Source organism: Anoplopoma fimbria, chromosome 6, assembly GCF_027596085.1.
Source record: "Anoplopoma fimbria isolate UVic2021 breed Golden Eagle Sablefish chromosome 6, Afim_UVic_2022, whole genome shotgun sequence".
NCBI classification, from domain to species: Eukaryota; Metazoa; Chordata; class Actinopteri; order Perciformes; family Anoplopomatidae; genus Anoplopoma; species Anoplopoma fimbria.
The window spans coordinates 15,092,228-15,105,828 of NC_072454.1; the positions used below are offsets into that span (position 1 = coordinate 15,092,228).

At 43.1% G+C, this 13,601-nt stretch overlaps 1 protein-coding gene across 1 annotated transcript in view; it reads right to left on the reverse strand.

Annotated features, from left to right (window-relative positions):
* The window catches only part of dst (dystonin), a 92,388-nt gene that overhangs the window by 24,756 nt on the left and 54,031 nt on the right, over nt 1–13,601 (reverse strand). The window contains exons 47-58 of the mRNA XM_054600452.1: nt 13,076–13,284; nt 12,637–12,954; nt 12,343–12,509; nt 12,051–12,207; nt 11,503–11,629; nt 11,276–11,326; nt 10,139–10,374; nt 9,852–9,981; nt 9,281–9,480; nt 8,666–9,164; nt 6,844–8,312; nt 59–220 (exon numbers count right to left, since the gene is read on the reverse strand). Of these exons, the coding sequence (XP_054456427.1) occupies nt 59–220; nt 6,844–8,312; nt 8,666–9,164; nt 9,281–9,480; nt 9,852–9,981; nt 10,139–10,374; nt 11,276–11,326; nt 11,503–11,629; nt 12,051–12,207; nt 12,343–12,509; nt 12,637–12,954; nt 13,076–13,284 (3,725 nt within the window). The remainder of the gene's footprint in view (nt 1–58; nt 221–6,843; nt 8,313–8,665; nt 9,165–9,280; nt 9,481–9,851; nt 9,982–10,138; nt 10,375–11,275; nt 11,327–11,502; nt 11,630–12,050; nt 12,208–12,342; nt 12,510–12,636; nt 12,955–13,075; nt 13,285–13,601) is intronic.

The window sequence follows — 13,601 nt, forward strand, 5'->3', positions numbered from 1 at the left end:
TGACCATTATTCAAAAGCAAAGATCAACCAGTCAGACCGGTAGTATAAAACAAATAACCTTCTTATTGAGAGTATTCCACTTTGTGTTGACTTCCTCCAGGTCATCCTCAAGCTTCTTGGTGCTGGTGCCTTTGGCAGCGTTTTGGATCAGGCTCTGGCCGAGGGAGCTGATGTCTTGCAGCTGTGTCTGCAGCGGATCAATGTCCTCTTTCTGAAAAGCCTGAAAAGACAAATCAGAATAAATATTTTTTAAATGCTGAAATTACAATGTTATCATTCTTATTTGGAGTTTCCAAATAAAAACTGACTGGATTACTGTGTTAAGACCAGAGTTTTTATGACGTATTAGTTTAATTTCATTTTCCAGTACTAATAGAGTATTTTATCATTTCTGAACAAACTCCCTTTCACACTGAGTTCAGTTAAAATATTGCTGTCGATCACGACTTTGTTTTGCTGAGCTTCACAGGAACAAAAAGTTCCAGAGACTTGATTGCAAAGACATCTCCTCTGGGTGGGTGTTAAATATCCAGTTGGTATAAACAACTCCCTAACCAGTGAGCAGCTTCTAGTAAAGCAGAGTCAACATCTAAACCACAGCTGTGCACAACCACCAAGACAGACTTCAAGGCTGAGCTAGTGAGCGAAACCTACTTACACCCATACTGTAATCATATAGAAGAAACTCCTCCATACTCCTCTAGAGAGGTGTATGATCAAGTGAAACATGTGCTGGACACAAATAAAATGAACAAAACTTGAAAATGAAGGAAGAGGCTTTGTTTGGGCACCTGTGGGGAGAAATAACCCATAGGGTTCATTTCAGGACATGCAGCGATGGCACTCAGTAAGGCCTCTATCTCCTGCTCTCCTGCGTGCTGAAACGTCTGTAAACTTTTAGGCAGACAGGCCTCCACTGACTGCAGAAACTCCTCCAGCTCCTCCATGTTGCACTTGGACGCTCCTTGTTGCGCAGTACATGGTTCTGTTTGCTGGCGGCTCTCTACGGGTCGAGTTACAGAGTTTCCGTGTGTCTCAGGCTGTGTCACCACCACACTGACCAACTCACAGTCGTCCTGTGATGACACATCCTCTAACAGCTCCGCCGTGGACAGCTCATCATAGTCCGTTAACGTCCTGGAACGCCATCCAGAGCTGTCGTTTTGAGTCCTGGAGGCTGACCCTGAGTATAACCTCCCCGTGGAGTATTTGTATTCCCCGTTGCTGAGGGTATCCTTTTCATGTAGATCCACCACACCAGATTCTGTTTGTCGCAGCTCCTGGACCAAGCTGCTGCTGTGGTAAAGAGACCGATTGTCCCTTGCAGGTGAGAAAGGGAACTCTTCCTGACCTGAGCTGAGTGACCTCCCAGTTCTCAGATCACCGGACATATGCATCGCCTCTGAAGACGACAGGCTCCTTGTACCGGGGCCTCCTTTTTTGTGGGATCTATGTGCATGCCGCTCCCTCTCAACAGTAGGGCTGTACAGACCCGAGTCCTCTTCAGATGTCAGTGAGCTGGTCATACTCTGCCCTCTCCTGCCATTGATCAGCCCTGGCCTCTCCGCACTTCCGGAGCACAAGGTCCCACTGCGGCTCGCATACTCGCCCAAATTAGTTGGGGCAAAAGCACGCCAAGAACGTCGATGATGTGGAGGATCTTTCTTCTCTCCTCCCTGGAGACGCGATTTAGGCAGTATTGTATCAGTCACCCTGTTTATGTGCCCATTGAGCCTAAGTCCATCAAAGACAACACGTTCGTCCAGCACGGCAGGTTTGCGGGTTCGGAGCTCAAATGAACTGGAAGCAGGGAGAGCTCCATTTCCACACAGGCTGGTGAGGTCTAATGTGCGCTGAGTGTAAGGTAGGGTGCCTGTGAAGTGCCGTGAAGAAAGGCTGCCTTTAGAGCCCGAGTCTATCTGCTCGTTGAGCCGGACGGTGTCATAAATGGACCTCTGTGGCACATAGCAGTCATCAATGTTCATGTCCTCCTCCTCCCCCTTCCCCACACAGGAAGGGTTTTGTCTGAGGCAATCTGGTCTGCTCAGCGGTTTGCCCATGCTAAAACAATTGTCACTGACTGACTACAAAGAAAAGATTACGGATGTAGTGAAATCCTTTGAGGTATAAGTTGCTTAAGTGCACAAGAAGCAATTTCAAAAAGGTGCACAATGTGACCAATTTACACGAGAAACAACTGTGTGCAAAATCATTTTTCTCCTTTTTTTAAATGAGAAGTTATGAAATAAATACTAAATGTTTCCACTTATCTTTCAGAATTAAATATACAATTGCTCATGGAGATTTTCTTTTAAAATTGTGAACACAATTAAGTTGATCGATAAAAAATAAAGGCTTTAGAAATACAAAAATGTCAAACAATATAAAAACCTAAATCCTAAACAAATGCTAGGACTGTATAGCAGCGTCAAAATCCATATTAGGAATTACAATCCAGTCTTTCAATACAGTCACCTATCCAAAAAATATTCCTCTAGGCTCTTCTCCCGGCATTGTCAAAACTTATTCACTATTCCTCTGGTCCAAAGTGCTTCTTTTTCCCTGATATCGTTGCAGCATCCATGCGAGCTTAAGGAAAATCTTCAGTGCAAAGTGAAAATATCCACAGGCAAGGCTCTACCAAAAACTGTGGGCAGTTCTGAGGAGAGCTGGTACTCCTGGATAAACAAAAAAGCCTGCCCTTTCTCTCTCATCGCTCCCTCGCAATGACAGACACCCTCCTGGCAGAGCGTTTCATGCCCCGCCCCCGCTCATTATTCAGACAACATCTGCCACAACTCCATTTGTGCAGAGAGCCGCTCCGGCACATGTTGATTGGTGGACACATGACCCTTTTTTTTCCTCCTTTCTAATTCCCCCTTATGTCAGCATGGCCCATATGACTTCATTTCTAAGCCATCTTCTGCATCCTGACACAATCACTCACTTACTTTTTTTTTCATTCAGTGAGTAAGGGAATGGGGAGGGGAAGCGATACGCACCAGCTTTTCTACTTTTTACAAAAAAAACCTAGACCAGCAGGCAGCAGCAGCTCCAACTCTGATGACATCACACTATGCTGAAATAGATACACATTTTTCCTTTTTTTTCTCCCTCTTTGCCCTCTGTTTTCTTCTCGTGGACGGTTGCTGTGGACCCCGCAGATATTCTTAATTACTGTGGAATGCTGAGGGAGGAACAGGTCCCAGGTAATTTAACACCGACGGGTCTGCCAAGTGCATGAAGGCGCTTTTTATGTCCAGTGACCAGGGTAAGAGAACAAAGGAGAATAGGGGAGATAATGAAGGCAATTTATTTTTGTTTCCTGGATTGTCGGTGCCACAGTAGCTCGGTCAGAGGCTGAACAATCCCAACTTCTTTGTCCAGATCTGCACGCATGGGAGGAGACGGAAAGAGGACGCTGGCAGAGATAAATATGCAGTGACGATCTGTTCGGCCACTTAAACCTGCATACTTATTACAATATTATGGCTTTTGAATGTATGAATACAAATTACACTTTTACAAATCCTTTTCCTGGCTGCCGCAGCTCCCTTTATCCCATCTGTCCCATATATCTTCTTTACAAAAAGTATGAATACAAGAATTGCACACAACAGCACAAAAGCCAAACTTCAGTTACACATTGGGAGCAACTCGCTATCTATGTGGAAGATACTGTGCTGTTCATTTTATTTGTTGTTAGCTGTAACTTAATCGCATGAACTAAAACTTGGAGTAGAGCTTCCTTGATTTTCAACTGACTCGTTTGCATGAATGTTTAAACACAATGATGCTCATAATTGAATAAATGTGCTGATAATTTAACCTATCAGTTAATTGTTTGATCCAAAAAGTGCCCATGTGAAGTTGACACAACTTGTTGCAGTGAATTTTTGCCTAAAAATATATTGATTAATAAATGATCATATAAGTATTTTCTCACAATTAACTGGATAACACAAGTTGACTCTATTGCATTTACTGCAAAAGAGGTAAAGTCAACTTATCAACTGAGAAACCAATGATCTGAAAACAATCTGCAACAGCTAATTAATAGGTTTTTATGTCATTGTCACCAATGTGTTGTGGGAGGATTGTCTTCAAACTCGACTCCTGGCCTTTAGGTTTGGTGTAGGTCTGCTTTAACACTTAAGACGAAGGTCTGCATTGGAAGCAAAGACTAGAAACCTTTGATGAATAGAAAACTCAACATAATCGCCTTACAGCTGAACAATGTGTACTCTACCTGTAGAGGAACTGTCCCACAGAAGTTTCATGTTTCAAAAGTTTAAATAAAGGGTTTATCATTGCTATGTGGCAGTGAGTCAGCGACATTACGTGCTCACAATGACACTTTAACTTCAATGAAGTGGGTTAGCTATGGTATGATTCAGATCTTGGAGACGCCATCCCAAATTTGTAAGAGACAATGATGTAATGTCTGAACAGGGGAAAAAAGACCCACACCAACCCCCAGTGGTGTTGAGTCACTAGAGCTGCCCTTTAAGGTACACATAAAGATATACATTCACCAGGACTCCCTCAGCTGAGCTCCTGCACATCTCATGTGAAAAATAAGAGTAAACACATGAAGTCAGGCATGTCTCTTTCAAAACTTGACCTAAAATGGTAACAGCGCATGGAAGAGGCAAATCCAAGGGCTGTCTTTCTCTGTTTATTTCTTTCTCTCAGCGGTTGCCAATAAAGCCCACTTACCTACAGAAACAAGAGCCTGATCCACTGAACATAAAACAGAATATGATACAATCATGTAATGTTTTCATGCTTCAACTAAATAAAGAAAGAGCTCAAGTTCCTATATTGCTTTTGGCAGTTCTCCTCCTGATGCTAAGCATTGGTACAAATGCGTACAAAGGGGGTTTTCCAGCAGCAGCTGAGGCTGTATATGCCCTCTCAACCCAGACTGATGACAGGACAAAGAGGGGGTAAACACATGCACCATGACAACGCTGCTCAGCAACAATTTGAATCAATCACTTCTTTAATAGTTTCCCTGTGAGGGTGTTTAAACAAAACTCCACACAACAATCTGCCCCCCTACCCCCACCACAGTGATATTTTAATCCATGTATCTCAACTGGAGGTTTGGATTTTGCCCCCCTGCGTGAGTGCAACACCCCCGTAATTACAAAAAGAATCCCTTGACCTATATCTTAGGAGAGATCTGTGTCATTTGCCTACACTCGGCTGTTTACATTGTTTTATTGTAATACTATCTAATACCATAAATGAAGAAGTGTTTCATGACGTCACCTCCAGAAATAGGTTAATCTTCTTATGGAAAACTCCACAGGAATTTACAGGCTTTTAAAATATTTTTCATCTGTCTGTAAATCTTGCTAATGGCTACCCCGAGTTTTATCCCTCACTGAAACCAACAAAGACCTCCTCGATTTAATAGACAATATTGAGAGTAACAGACCGTTAGGACATTTAGGAATCTGTGTGGTATGTTTGTAGTACTGCATATGTGATTACCTATATTAAATTTACCTTACTTTGTCCAAACATCCATAATACAATACAAAAAGGAATAATCTCTAGCATTTGGGATTATAATGTATTTTTTAGCATTCAGGCTGCTTTGAACCAGCTATAAAATCTACTACTTGTTTTTCATCATATTACTACAAGCCTCAATAGACACTCAGCCCTGCAGTAAATACTATAGAGGTTTCAGGACATTTTAATGGTAACTAACCATCACTTAAGTAATTGGTGTTTATGTCAAGATGGTCAAATAAACACCAGGCTACTCTAAGCTTAGAGCCTGAGATAACGTCAGGCAGTGAAGGTTCAAACGTGAAAGAACAACAGTGTCAATGTTAAGAGATCAGGATGCAGGCCCAGCTTCATTAGCGGGATCACTGAATCAAGTGACGCCCTGCTGGCGACCACCTGGCTGCGCCGGTCCATCCCTCCTACACCATCATTGCATATGGGCCACAGCTCTTTTGTTACCACCAGATGCCCTTAATGAACCAGCAGTCCCCAGAGGATTCTATGTAGCAAATGCTCAGTGAAGAGCCTGATGGTAATCTGCCCTATTGCAAGGTTTGTGGATGGACAGCATCTAAAATATTACAATTTTAATGTGAAACCCAGGAAAGAATACAGCATTTAGTCAAGATTAATTCATAGTAACAAAGAAAATAGCATTTGCCAGTTTGAATACCAAAGGAGGACATTTGTCACACTGGTCACAATCTTTGGATCAAAAAATGTATGCATTTTGCATGAAGCCATTAAATCATCTAACAAGAAAGGCTTTTACCTGAAGAAATTGTACTGGCACAAGAGTAGTAATATGTTCGGCCTAATTAGACATTATTATGAAAAACCTTCAATTTTCGAGATGTAATTTTGTACCACCATTATCCTTACTAAACCCCCAAATCTGCAAATTATTTAGCTAAAGCAATTTATTGATTTTTTGCTCATTGAAGTCATCTTTTAAGTAAAACAAAACTAAATGTTCCTGCTTAAGCTGCTTTTCTCTGTCTTAATATTGTAGTAAATTGAAGATTTTAGGGGTTTTGGACAGTTGGTCAGAAAATAACAAGATATTTCAGGACATCAGCTTGTGCACTGGCACATTGTGAAGGGCATTTGTAATGGTTTTCTGATGTTATACACACCAAACGGTTAATCTAAAAAAAAATTGTTAGTTGCAGCCTTAATCTTTAAGGGAGATATAGTTTCTGCAAAAAAGACAAAAACAACATCATCCTACTCAATAACTTAGCAACCAACCAATTTCAATGAAACTCCATGTTTAGCCAAAATAACTAAATCAACGTTTAATTGGAGATAGCATACCTTAAAGGCCTCCAGCTGTTGGTTGATGACGTCTGTCTCCATGCCGACTGCCTCCTGTGATGCCTCCTTGCCCACAGCACTGCAAAGTTTATCTTCCGCTTGGTGGAGTTTACCGTACAACTCCTCCAGTTTGGTTAGAGTGCTCTGCACCTGCACCTCTCTGCTTTTAGACCTGTCCAACAGTTTACCGCACTGCTTACTCAGAGCGTCCAGATCTCTCTTCAGGCCAAACAGGTCAGGTGAAGTTTCCGTCTCCAGCATCTTCTTACAGCTGTCTCCAGCATTGGCCGTGTTGGCCATCAGCTCTTGCAGCTTTGACACAAAGCTCTGAATGCTGTCCTGCTGTTCCTTGAGAGTGGCCAAGTCCAGATCCACAGGAGCCATGCCGTCTAGTTCGTCGTCCAGGTCTGTGAATTGGGTGAACATCTCACGTATGCGGTTTTGGAACTGCCCAATACCCTGCAGTTTACCCTCCATTACTTGGCACGTCTCCTCTAGTTTCTTGTTAAGGGTGCTGTAGTCTTGTTCCATGCTGTCAGCCTGCAGTAAGAGGTCTGTCACTCCATCAGCATCTGGGACTTCAACCACAAGGTCCTTGGCCAAGGTCTTCAGGTGCTCTACTTGGTTCTGCACTCCCTCTAAACTCTTTTGTTGGGCTTTCATGTTGGTCAGGTTCTTGTTGCTGTGTGCCTGCACTCCCTGTGACTCATAGCTATCCACCTGCTTCTTGGCCCCCTCAAGCTGACCCTTTGCCTCTTTACAGGCATCATTAAATTCCTTAACTGTGTGTGAGATCTTTTCCAGGGACTCCCTTTTGCTCTGCAGACCTTCCACTACATTGTCTACTCTTTTCCCAATGCTAGCCTTCTCCTCCTTGATAGCGTCAGTGTCTGTGTTGGCCACCTCAAGAAGGCTATCTGCAGCCGCGTTGAGCTGCTCCACCATCCCTCTGTGCTTGTCGACATCCTTCTGGAGAGCTTTCACCTGAGCAATTGAGCTCTCCACGGCGATCGGATCAACGGTGAGTTTGACTCGGCCCTCGCTAGCTTCACACTCTTGAATCCAGGCGCTGAGCTTCTCTGCATGCTCCTGATACTTCAGAGATTTCTGCAGAGCAGTCTTGAGTTTGTCAGCTTGTTCCTCAGAGCTCTTCTTCACCTCCTCCCAGTTGGTAGAGAGTGTAGTAAGCTGCCCTTGTAGTGCCAACTTTTCTGCACCATCAGTATTCTGCAGAAGCATCTCCCCTTCCCCAGTGATTGTGTTGTAAGCTTCCTCGTGTTCACTGAGAGCCTTCTGGAGTTTACTGTGTTCCTCCAAGGTTTGTTGCAGGACGTCCGCCTTGGCAGAGAGGGGCTGAGGCTTAGACTGGTCCTGGAGCTTCTCACCAAGCCATGACTGGAAGTCTTTGGAGGTCTGATTGAACTGCTGAGAGCTGGCGAAGGTTGAGTTGAGGTGCTCAATCCGTTTCGCTACAACAGAGAATGGTGGCAATCAGTGAGTTAAATGCAGCAATACTTTTTGTGCAAAAATTGGAAATAAAAGGTAGTTGGGACTATTGTTGGATAAGACTATTCATCCTACATGTCCGATATACTTTAGTGGGCAGTTACAAATATAAAATGAATTGTAAAAGAGTTGAAAAATAGAGCCTTGATCAGAGTTTGAATACTTAACAATGGCAACTGTGATTACAACCATTTAGCCTGTTGAGAAGTTGTTGTCATAGAATAAATATATCTTTGTGTGACTCAACACAAATAGAATGCTTCTTTCTTTCCCAACATTACAACACTACATCATTAGGTTAAGTGAGAAGGCCAACCTGCTTTCTCCTCCAGTTGTTTGAAAGGCTTGCTGACACTCTCCAGCTGCCTGGCCAAGTCTGCTTTGAGATAATCCTCAGTAACCATCGCTGTGAGCTCTGTGTTGATGGCCTCAGCCTCCTTCAGCTTCTTCCTCTCCTCTCTCAGCTGTGCCGAGATGTTATGGACATCCTCCAACTGCTTCTTCACAGCTTCAGGCTGGGTGCTGTGGCCCTGATGGTTGGTGAGCTGATTCTCCAGCTGAGTGGCAGTCTGACTGACGCTCCTCAGTAACTCCTGGAACTGCCCCGTCTTCACCGCAGCCTGGTCGATGAGGCTGTCTCGCTGGTCCAGCTGTCCTGTGAGGCCTTGCCACTTCTGGGTGACGGCAGTGAGCTGCTCCCTCACCAGCTTCCCACTGGAGGGGTCCTGGTTGCCCGAGGAGCTCAGGATGGCAGAGGCAGCTTCCTGAAGTTGCTCATATTGAGGTTTGCGGCTCTTAAACTCGTTCTGGAGGATCTGTAGGGACAAAATCGGTCAAGAAGACCATTCCTTCAGAAAATGACAGGACATTCTGGGTCTTAGGAGATGTACAAGCCTCAAGTTTTTTTTCAAACAGCATGCACCGTGCCTACCTGAACTTGTTGCTTCTGCATCTTAAGCATGTTGGGGTCTATCGAGAGGGGTCCGAGGACACTCATCATCATCTCCTTCTCTGAAAGCCACTGACCAAGCTGCAGCTCAGTTGTTTGGAAGATGTCCAAGTTCTTGTTGGACTGCTCCAGGTGCTGCTTCCTCTCCTCTACAGAGCCGCTGATATCCGCCCAAGTAGCATCTGAGCAGGAGGGCAGAACAATCACACCAGTTTGCATGAGTCAGCATAACAGCACCTTTCTGTCCACTGTCCCACTGTTCTCCTAGCAGAAACCTCCCATTGTGCCGGACTTGGCACTACGACCGTGTTAATTTAACTGGTGTGGCAGAGAGCAGGTAATGAGACACATTCTGTAAGCAGGTGATGTGAAGAAGACTAGATGAACAAAAATAATGGTCTAACTTCTCATATCTGTCATTTTGTAGCAGTCTTTACTTAGTGCCACTCCCGTAATGAGATACATATTTTATCAGCGGGATTCGACACACCTCTGACAGTTTCAGTGACATAAATTACCTAGGACCATCTGGAGACAACACCTTGCTGCATACCTATTTCTGCCAGCATCTGCTTCCATTTTGCAGCCTCGGGGGAGTCCGGATGAGTCTTAATCAAGTTGAGGAGCGTCTCTCTGAGCTTCTGAAGCTGTTCCTGCTTTTGCTTCATATCATCCTCAAATGCCTGAGAGAATGGAAACAAATTATAATAGCTGAATCTTGGGATTTCAACTTGGGTGTCATATGCCAATATTATTCACAGCAGAACAAAGTCAGTGAGGACTGTGTGTGTAATTCACATAATTATTCATGCCATTAACTGAACAACATGATTTCAGTACCTTCTGCTGTTCAAGCTGTGTTTTCACTGAATCCTTCTCTGTGGCTGCGTTGTTCCAGGATGCTGCAGTCTTTTTCATGTCCCTCAGCCATGTCATCATGTTGTCCGTCTCCTTTTGGGCCTCTTTCACCTCCTGAACCGAATCACTCAGTTCTGCTGCTCGATTCTTCAGCGTTTCCCCGAGGGTCTTGTATCCCTCGTTTACGAATGACATGTTCTGCTGAATTACCATCAGCTCTGAGGACAGGAAAAATAATTCTATTAAGATTCCTTACCGGGAGATAACGTGGCATCATGACGTTATGATAACAGTGAGCCACTGTTAACATAGTTGCCTTATGCTGCAGTAGGTTCAGAATATGAGTTAGGAAAGTAAAATTTTAGTATTTGTGTAAATCATCTGCTCTTATCACAGGAAATAATAAATGAAATAAAAGTGGGACTCATGTACTCACTCATATGAACAGATGCGTTCTTACGTGGCACATACGATTGATTTAAGAGAGTACGAGTTGTTCAGTTATTCCGACTGCAATGACATGCTTTTGACAGCTGCAGTAAAATGTTATTTTTATTGTTGTATGCTACTTTTGTGATGGAAACTTGGAGTCTTATATTGCTATTTGAGGGTGTTGAACATGCTAATGATCAAAACGTGCATCTCCTCATGAACAGGTCGGCATTCATCAGGGGGAAAGGCGAGGTTTACCACAAGTTTTGAAGTTACGAGCGGTACTGTGAATTTGACTTGGAACAAGTCTCATGGAAAGAAAAGTAAGAGAGCTATAGATAGGAATAAAAAATCTTCTCGCATGCAATGCATATAATCCTATCTAATCTTATCATATGTCCTCCTTGTGTGTGTAAATGGATGTTTGAGCCTTTAAATGTGATAACTCACTCCATATGGAGTTTGGCTGAGACTTAATTGCTCAATTAAACCATTAAAAAAGCAATAAACTCTCTCTTTATTCCTGTTACTTTTCTTCTCATAATCTGAACATACTGTTACAGTGATCTTTGTTTCTCATAGAACCATCGCAGCCGTAGAAGTGTTTTGAAAACCAGCCATAATCTCTACATATGACACCACAAACAATGTATTTACACAGCAGCTTCCACATACACACTTGATTACCTTTATTTGTTAGGTAGGCATGGCTCGCTGGACCACCACCATTAGTAAGAGCTGATGCAAAAGACATAAGACAAAGCTTGAGTAAAGGACAGACAGACTGTCTAGAACCACTTTCCACAATCTCTAATGGTTAGTGAGCACAGAGTACTCAGAAGTGCACCCAAACGCCATGCTTCCCATTCCACTGAATGATTCAAACATTTGAGGTTAAGTGTGCAGATGTTTACCTGACTTGTTAGGGGTCTTTGTCTTGGCGGGGGATGTGAGGTAAGTCATGAGGCTGGATAGCGCTGATCCTTTACTGTTCAGGTCTTGGACAGCAGGGTCTTTGGACGTCCACTCATCTAGTAAGCCCTGATTAATCAGACAGATAAATGGTATATACTGTTGGAGCATGGCATTTATAACACATGATGTCTGAAAAGTGATGCAAGAAACAGGATGAACATGAAAAAATGGATAATTTCGCTTCTCTGTGAGGTTTTATTTAAATTTTTTTGCTTTTCAGGATCTTCTTCAGTGATTTTGTGAAGCCTTTCTGCTGGAGAACATAGTGTATCACTCCTAGATCTGTCCTTAATTAAACACATACCATCCATTCGTCAAAGCCGGGTTGGAATGGTGGGGAGTTTAGGGAGGATAGGACTATAACCTATTAAAACATACTTACATCTATCTATTTCGAAACACACAGACTCCTCTGGATGCGTCAATAGCTTCTGTTCCAGCACTTAAAGTGCAGTTAGACAAACATTTTATTTATCTCATGACTCACAGTGACTATCTGCAGGTCCTTCTCCAGACTTTTCACACTGCTGCTTGGCTGAATGGCAGGTACTTTCTCATTGGTCTGCTCCAGCCACTTGGTAAGAGCGCCAGCTGCAGATCTGAACTCTCCCAGCTGGTCCTGACAGGATGATACCTCCTCTTCCCTGTAGGAGACAAGAATCAGTCATATAATGCATTCATCTGTATATTAAACAACCATTACTGTCAAGGATAAGGATGTTATATTTGTTAAACGTGGAAATACAGGAACCAATTTCCCTCCCATTGACCCAGCTTACTTTTCTTTGACGGTGTCTTTGAAGGTGGTGAACATATTTGAGAGATTGTCCATCTTGCTCTGGATCTGGGCTTTGTTTCCATCAGGGCTTATTTCAGACAGCTCCTTGGACAGAGTCTGCAGCTTCTCCAAATCACTGGCATGTTCAGCCATCTCAGCTTTAGTGTTCTGCAGTGAAATTATAATTGTCATTCTTTGAAGTATAAAATGACATTCTTTGGTGAAAATGTTAAATGACTTAAAGACACTATATGTAACCATTTATGGCTGTAAACATAGTCAGCTGTATAGTTACCTGCATCAGCTGAGACAGCTCATTGAAAGTTTTCCCTGGCCCGTCTGTCTCATGTAGATCTTGTGAACGCTTCACAACAAACTGCTGAACTTTATCTGTAACCTTCTCAAACTGTTCCACCTTTTCCTTGAGCTGCTCAAGCTGGGAAACTTTTTGCTTATGCTTGTTGCAGGAATCAGAGAAGCGCTGGGAGAGGGCATCCATCTTATTCTGCATAAGGGCGGCAGCAGAGGGATCTGCCGTCTCCACAAACTTCTTCACCTTGGCTTTCATGGCTGAGATGCTGCTCTGGCGACTTGCTATGTCCTGCTCTAGTGCCTTAAGAAAATACAGGATGGAAAACAGGTTTAATGGCTAAATAAATCAGCAACAGACATCATCAAATAACAGATTCAGTTTCTAGTTATTGGACTGCTAAAATGATGAGAAGGGTACATACTACTTCCTTGCTGAGGATATCTCCAATGGATGCAGAGTCCAGAGGGATCTGTCCTTTCTCTTTCACACTGGCCTCCACTCCCTCCATCCATCCCATCATCTCATCCAAACCATCCTGGACACTCATGGAGCGAGTCAGGGTGATCTGCAGTTTCTCATTTCGATCACTCACAGACTTGGACAGGTTGTCGTAGCGCTCAACTATGTCATCTACAGCGGAGGTAAACAAACCAGGTTATGTTTAAAACACTTCAAACATTTCAAATCACAAGATAACTTATTTGACGTTTATGAGTGTTTTAAGGATAAAAGTTTTGCAAAGGATTACATTCACTAAGATTTTGGAAGAGTAAAAGCATTTTTACGTGTAAGCCAAGAAACTAATGACTGGAGGGAAGGAATATAAATAAGATACTCCAAAAGCAATATTTCACTCTGATACCTTGTGTAAATCTTTGAAAAACGATGTTGGACACTTTGAGGTATGATGACATTGTTGCCAACTAGCTTGCTTAGCAACCTTCCTG